Source organism: Nicotiana tabacum, chromosome 15, assembly GCF_000715075.1.
Source record: "Nicotiana tabacum cultivar K326 chromosome 15, ASM71507v2, whole genome shotgun sequence".
Taxonomy (NCBI): domain Eukaryota; kingdom Viridiplantae; phylum Streptophyta; class Magnoliopsida; order Solanales; family Solanaceae; genus Nicotiana; species Nicotiana tabacum.
Genome location: NC_134094.1, coordinates 119896679 through 119904502, shown reverse-complemented (window position 1 = coordinate 119904502; position 7824 = coordinate 119896679). Strand labels below are relative to the sequence as shown.

General features: G+C 33.1%; 1 protein-coding gene across 1 annotated transcript; it reads left to right on the top strand.

Annotated features, from left to right (window-relative positions):
* The first annotated feature begins 456 nt into the window (after positions 1-456).
* Positions 457-6292, top strand: LOC107774659 (ras-related protein Rab7). Its single transcript, NM_001325183.1, is given in 7 exon segments — positions 457-607; positions 2823-2849; positions 2957-3056; positions 4945-5091; positions 5172-5252; positions 5375-5520; positions 5960-6292. Coding segments are annotated over 7 exon segments (621 nt in total). The 5' UTR covers positions 457-554; the 3' UTR covers positions 6027-6292.
* The last annotated feature ends 1532 nt before the right edge of the window (positions 6293-7824 follow it).

Below are 7824 nucleotides of genomic sequence, written 5' to 3'. Positions count from 1 at the left end.
GAACTTAAATAAATTTGATACAAAATTATCATTTTTATAATGAACTACATGATACACTATCAGATGACCGAGAAGACAAAGTAATATCGTTACAAAATAATAAGTGGTGAGCTCTTTTATAAAATACAAAAGTTTGGAGCAATTTTTAAAAAATATAATAGTGATATTTTGGTCCAAAACTAGCTATTGAGTTGGTTTTGGGATTTGGTCAAAATGTAGGCAAAATCTATGACCAAATATGTGTTTGACAAATAAAACTCAAGATTATTTTGGCAAACGGCAAAACAGGTTCTAAGAATCTTTAAAGAGTTTAATATGATACCCTACTTAAATGCGGGAAACTTTGTGCAATTTTCTTTACTTTTTAATTAACAAAATTAACATGAAAAGAGGGGTGAATACCGTTTAAACTCCAAGGAGGAGAATTTGTGTCCACCCCACCCCATTTCTTCTAACAGCTGATAATACGAAACTTCAATTTCTCAAAGACCATTTCAATTTTACTGTTTTTTATTCATTTTTTAGCTCCGTTTTTACCCTTTTTAACAAAAATAATGGCAGCTCGAAGGCGGATGCTTCTCAAGGTCATAATCCTAGGCGATAGCGGGTAAACTTTTCATGTTTCTCTTCTCACTTCTCCGATCTCATTCATTGGTTCCCTAATACAGTTTTAAGAATTTTAATTCCGATTTGGTTAATGCAATACCTAAATTAATGGTTATTTTATGCATATTTTTAAAAAAAAAAAACTGGTTGTGAAACTCAATTCTATAATTTGGATTCGTTTGCTTCGCATTAGCTTTAGATTGGGAATAGCATAATATAACGTTGTTATTGCTACGTAGTTTGATTTCTCTTCGATGAATTGTGTGAACCACCTAATCTGAATTTCTTTATTCAACATTGTATTAGAGTAGGCTGAGATCAAGGGTTGGAATTCATCGCCATCCGTCCCCAAAGATATTTTCACGTACTTGGTCCTAGAAAAGAATTAAGTCCTGCACTTGTGGGGCGTGTTGTAGACCTAATATAAGTTAAAAGGTGTCTTTTTTAAGCTTTAACATGACGGTGACAGTCATAATTTTCACCAAGGGATTCAAAAAATAAAAAAGGTAAATATGCTGAAGAAGCCGGGGGATAGAAGAGGTACCAAATGGGCGGTTTGGGCTGAACTTGGGCGGGTCAAAATGGGCTAAACCAATAAATGAGTCATTGCCCAATCAAGCCCAAAGTTCACTTGGGCTAAGATGGGTTGGTTAAAGATGGGCTAAACAATGGGTCATAACCCAACCCGCCCAACTTGACCCTACTTTTGCAATATTTATCAGTTGTAGCAAACAACAAAGAAAGCTGAAATATAAAAAGTTGAAATTCGCTAATTGATATTTGAATACTATACATAGAGTACTGTAGATATGAAAATCTATATGAATGTTAAAATGTTTTTTTTTGTTTATCGGATATGAATGTTGAAAACTTGAAATATATCGAGCATTGAAAATTCCAAAATAAATAAACTCTCATACAAGTTGCACATATGGAGTAATAAATTAAAATAGATTTAATTGGTGGCAAAATGACTTGATTGATATTAAAGAAACCAAGATGAAAATTTACTGGACTAGAACAATATCCTTAGAAGTTTAATTTGCTGAACACATAATTGATCAATTGTAAAGACTATAGCCGCAATACTCAGTTATATGATTTGATTGAATAGTATGCCCATGAAGTGTAAAAAAATTGGAAACATATTTTATTTCATTTTATTTTCCTGTAGTCATTTTGTAAAACTAAGCACAACACTGGAATGAGTAAGGCAAAAATAGAAGTATATTCATGGGTTCAGAGAAAGCTGATTGCAAACTGAAGTTTTGAGTCTGCCACGGGTTGGGTTTGGGCACTTAACGGGTTGAATTTGGGCTAATTCAATTTTACGGGTCAGTATGGGTTCTGCCCAAAACAGCCCATCAGGAAAATCTTCCATGCCCAACCCATTAAATACTGGGCGGGTTGATTGGGCTTGGGCCAATTCTGCAGCCCTAGGATAGATGTATATTAAATTTTGACCTTATACACAATGTAATTTTCCGGCAAAGGTGTGAACCCCCTTTGCGCCCCCATAGCTCCACCCTTAATATATTGCAATAGTTTTTTTTTGTTTTTCCCTTGCTTTTATTTCCTTACTTTTTCTACATATTGGAAGATACTAGTTGACACCAATAAGCAACTCTTTAGAATGGAAAAGCCTGAAATTTCGCTAAGGCTGTTCAAAAATTAATATACATGTATAAAAAGTAATATATGATCTATATATACAATATAATTTTTGAGCAACGGGGGTTCAGCCGACAACCTTTCGGCCTATGTAGATATGCCCCTAGCTCTTTAGATGTTGTAGAATGGATCTGCACTTGTTCTTTGAACATCAACTGGACAAAATAAAGGGAAAAAAGAATGTTAAATGGATAATGTTTCCCGCTTTGGTTTCTTGACAAAAAAATAGTGGGCAAGCTTGAAAACCGAGTGTGTAAATTTAGCAATTTGACTGCTTCTAGTCATTAATCGGGTTTGGAATCTTTGACATCTTTGCTTTTCTAGGTTTTCTAGGTTTCCTCATTTTTTACCTGTTTGAATATATTTTAGTAGACTAGGTTGTGGAACCTTAAAATCCTTCTCAGCTGATTTAGTATTCCTTGAATCCATAAACTGAACCAGATGGATGTGAGGCTCTTATCTGTTTGATGTTTAATCAGTACATTATTTTACATTAGCATACCATCTAGATTTAATGACTGACTTCCCTGTTGATCCTTTTGTAGGGTGGGAAAGACATCTCTGATGAACCAGTATGCTCACATTCCTCTTTTTTTAATTCCAGCAAAATACATACTTTATTTTTTTTCCTTTTCAGGTTTTGTCTTACCTTATACATCTCTTTCATGATTATTTTTAGGTATGTGAATCGCAAGTTTAGTAACCAATACAAGGCCACAATCGGAGCTGATTTCTTGACCAAAGAAATTCAGTTTGAGGATAGGTTATACACATTGCAGGTAAGATTCAAGAGTCAGAAGCATCTAATGAGTGCTATTACCTCATCCCTCTTCTTTTTTTTCTCGAGATTAGTTTGTCCTTATGTTATTGTTTACTTTCACTTAATTCTTATTCTGGATTGACCCTGTTAAATAACATGATATCATTTGTAAATAAAATAACGTTCGTGTCAATCATGTGATTGGATTTCAGTAGAATAGTGCTTGCAAAAAGTTTATCAAGTATCTAATGTATAGAGGACTTATTTTAAAGTTCTGGTCAGGTAAATTTTCATTTATTTTAAAGGATGGTGTATTAGTTGTAAGGCAGTGTAGTCTGCATAAGGAAAGACTGATTATTCCACATTTAGCAATTAGAATTGATTTTCTTGAGAAGGTTATTATAGAGCAAATCAGTTTTCTGCAGATTGGCTGGAATCACAAACAGTCCAAGGTGGACATAGTACGAAAACATAAAAGGCTTATGGGGAACATAGGACCGAACTTTTCCTTCATAGAAATGTTGTTTGTTTTTCGCCATAAACACTGCTCGCATGAAATACTCTTGCACTTGTCAGATTCTTTTTGCTGGAATGTTTGATCAAATATAAGCAAGTTTAATACATTAGTGAGATGACTGTTACCATAATGTTTGATGCATATTGCTATTTCTCTAGAAAATGAATTAATTCCTATAAAAGTCCATTCCAGATATGGGATTGTAAGGTGATTTATATTGTCATTGTGTCATAGGACTACAGGAATTTGGAGGCATATGACGGGCAAATCGTGACTTCTAAATCTCTGTAGGGATTATTGGGTGGTTTGGAGAAACTAGTTTAAAACCCCTAATTTGCCTTGGAAGACAAATTACTTGATATTGGAATGAAACAATCTTGAATGGAATAGATACATAAATACAGATAGCCGAGTCCAACTAGTTTGGAATGAGGCAAACGTTGATTGATTGGTCGATTATCAGGCCAACTGTGTTAAACACTAAGCATATGTACTGCTGGGTTTTGTTCAATGATTGACATCTTGATCCTACTGATCAAAAAAATAAAGTTTGACTTCCTGGTCCTGTCACATGGTGCCAGTTCAAATGTGTTCCTTTTGCCCCAAAAGAAAAGGTTCATGTGTTTGCACCCAGAAACTATGTACACAACATTTAAATTTTAAATTCACCTCTTTATTACTTCCACTCATTTTTTCTTTTCTGCATGCTTATAACAACAATAATATAGGTATGGGACTAAAGAAATGATTACCTTTCTGTACCATTAAAAATATATTCACTTAGGTATATTTCAATGACAGGATGCATATAGGTCAGGTTTTCCGTGTTCACTCCTCAGGAACCTCTTACTAAGGGTCTCTTTTCAAATTCACTTTCTCGTGACCTTTTCCAACTTGATGATTGATAAAACAAATCTAAAATCATTTTCTAAATATATTCTGAAAGATGATTGACAGAATGTTTTGATGCATTGGTTCAAGGAAACATATGTTAATTCTTGGCTCTCACCGATTTTGTCTTCTACCTAACCAAGATATTATTGAATTTGTCTAATACAATACGTCCAACTATGTATGTGATTGACAAGATGCTATTGTAGTTAGTAAGTTTAAACGGAACGAACAGCCAGTTTCTATAAGCAATATTCTTCAAAGCCAATGCTATTTTCTTGTAGTCTACTGCAGATGAACTGCTCCTCAACCAATCAATTTCTTTTCGTGTATCGCGAAAAGTAGCTCTGCTAAATGTGCGGTTTTCAATTTAGTTTGTATTTATGACTTGTGGAATATCACAAAGTATACAGTACCCATGGGAGATGGTTGGAAAAAACTGACAGTTATTTTGCTCACCATCTTCACTTCTAATCTGCCACATCTTACTCTGCTTCAGATATGGGATACGGCTGGGCAGGAAAGGTTCCAAAGCCTGGGTGTAGCTTTTTACCGTGGAGCAGATTGTTGTGTTCTAGTATATGATGTGAATGTTATGAAGTCATTTGAGAATCTTAACAACTGGAGGGAAGAATTTTTAATCCAGGTAATATGGATCCATAATTTGCCAAAGTGTTTTGATATGTGTAGAATATATAGCTGATAAGTTTTGCATTTAATGTTCAGGCAAGCCCATCTGATCCCGAGAACTTTCCATTTATCGTACTGGGGAATAAGATAGATGTTGATGGTGGCAACAGTCGAGTGGTAAATTAATTTGTCTTTTGATGACTCTTCTCATGATGATTCTTCTATTTATTTTTTCTTTTCAAATTTGGCATCTAGGAATGGAGTTGTTTTTTGCTCTAAATTGGCTGCATGGGTTGCAGGTCTCTGAGAAGAAAGTAAAGGCATGGTGTGCTTCCAAGGGAAACATACCATATTTTGAGACCTCGGCAAAAGAGGGATTCAATGTGGATGCAGCTTTCCAGTGTATAGCCAAAAATGCTCTGAAAAATGAACCTGAAGACGAAATGTAAGTACCTCTTGCAAACAGAAACTCTACTATGCCAACTTATATGGGCATTAATTATATGCATTCAGTTCCCAGTATTATAAATGGAACTGTTTAAGCCAGAGTCGGTTCACCCAATCCTCAAATTATGCTTGAAAGGTTCTCTGTTCTTTTTTAAGTAGAAGCGCCTTGAAGAATTAACTGGATTTTATCTCCTGTTTTGAGAAAACTGTGTCATCTTCTGAGAAATGTATTTGATGTTTCATGCAATTAGGTGTAATTTGGAGAAGTTGCCCTAGGTTTTGTAACAAGTACTCTTTCGAGTGATCTGTTATCTGTATCCAAAGTCATAGAACTGTGTGCATCATTCGATCTTTAGTCGTGCTGAACGTTCTTTTTCTACATCTACCGAGTTGCTGTGTGGTTTGACAACTATTGTTTTTCTTCTTGATGCTTATAGATACCTTCCGGATACTATTGATGTTGCTGGTGGAAGTCAATCCAGATCAACAGGATGCGAATGCTGAAGGGCTTCTCTGTTGGATTGTTTCATCGAATGAACGGCAGATTCTCTGATTTGAATCCTCTGTTGATATTAATTAAGTTTATTACAGCACTGTTAGTTGAAGTCTGTGTATTTGATTTTACCTTCCAAATTGCAAAAGTATGATTATATTGATGCTGGTGTTTTTTTACTCCTTGTATAATACTTCATTTTGCTTCAACCTTAATGATATTACGAGATACTAACACTATACATCCAAAACTACCTTTATCATGGAATTTTGGAATACATGGAATTCGTTTTAGCTGTGGGAGCTTCCTTCATTCTTTTTTTTTTTTTTTTTTTTTTTGAAATGCCGGATTGTTTAATACTATGTTATTCTATAGTAGTACTTTTTCAATCGTCAAATCCAGATTTACTTGCGTAACTAAAATTTAAGTTTTGATGTGATTTATTTTTTAAAACTACCTTAGTAATTGTTTTAATAATTACTAGTAATGTTTTGTACAACTAATTTAATGTCTTAATCTAGTGTTTGGACAACACGTGAGTTAGAAGTTGGAAAAAAAGAGTACTTGAAGTTGAAGTTGAAGTTGAAAAAGTTTGTAGAAGTTGCAATTTGTATTTGATTAAGTATTTATATCGAATAAAAAGGTAACAACAAATTAATATGGGAAAATGATACAGTATAATCGCTTTCAAAATAATAGCAAAATATATATATTTTCTTTGTATATTTTTTGTGTGTATATATATTTATGTGTTATAAATAAAAATTATATGAATTTTATATACTTTTTCAACTATCAAATATAAATAGTTTTTGGCGCGTGCTTAAAAGTAAAAAAATTCAATTAATATTCTCGGGATTCCAAGCTCCGCGTCTGCAGCAGAGAAGTAAACTCTAGGCAACGTGTTCAATTGTAGAACTACTGGCGAGTAACAACATCACTACAAAGCTTCTGAAGTAGTCAAATAGAGCTAGAGCAGGTTCAGAATTTTAATCGCTTTTATTTACTGAGTTTTAAATTAATAGGAGTAGTTTAGATATATTCAATAAATATTTTAAAATAAATACAGGATTCGAACCAAAGTTATTATATTTGGCCGAACCCGCTCCTAGCACTCTAACTCCCCCTATAGTCAATGATATACATTTGTGTGCAACAACAATGAGGTGAGTGAAAATTATGAGAAATTAGAATAATAATCACAATAAATATCAAAAAATGATATGTGATTTCTTTTCATATTTTTAAGTTTTGGTGGATAAATTTATACGACAAATAAGTTGTTAAGAAGTAGCAAAAATAGTCAACTTGCATGAAGCTTACTCGAACATCGTCATTATTGAAAATTACATTTAAGCATAAAAAACAAAAATAAGGGCATAAGATATGGTACAACTTGATGGTTCTTTTACATTTAAGCATAAAGAGCAAAAATAAGGGCATAAGATATGGTACAACCTGATGGTTCTTTTTGTTTGTGAACAAGTTATACTGAGATTATAATGTGAGTATTACAATACAAAGATTAAATAATGACAAAAATAAGGGCATAAAAAGTGTGTATTGAATATATTTTTAATCGGTACATTCTTAGTTCATTAGATTAAAAAAGAACATAGGGTATAATATAAAACATGCATTTGATTTGCACTTAGTAAACTTGGATAAATTTTTATTTTTAATTTTAACTTTGATTTTTCTAAAGGACTTTCAGAGTAGAGCTTTATAAATACATCTTTATCATTTTGCTATTTATCCCTGGATTGTTATACTATATTGATGAGTGTGATATAAAAATAATACCATAAT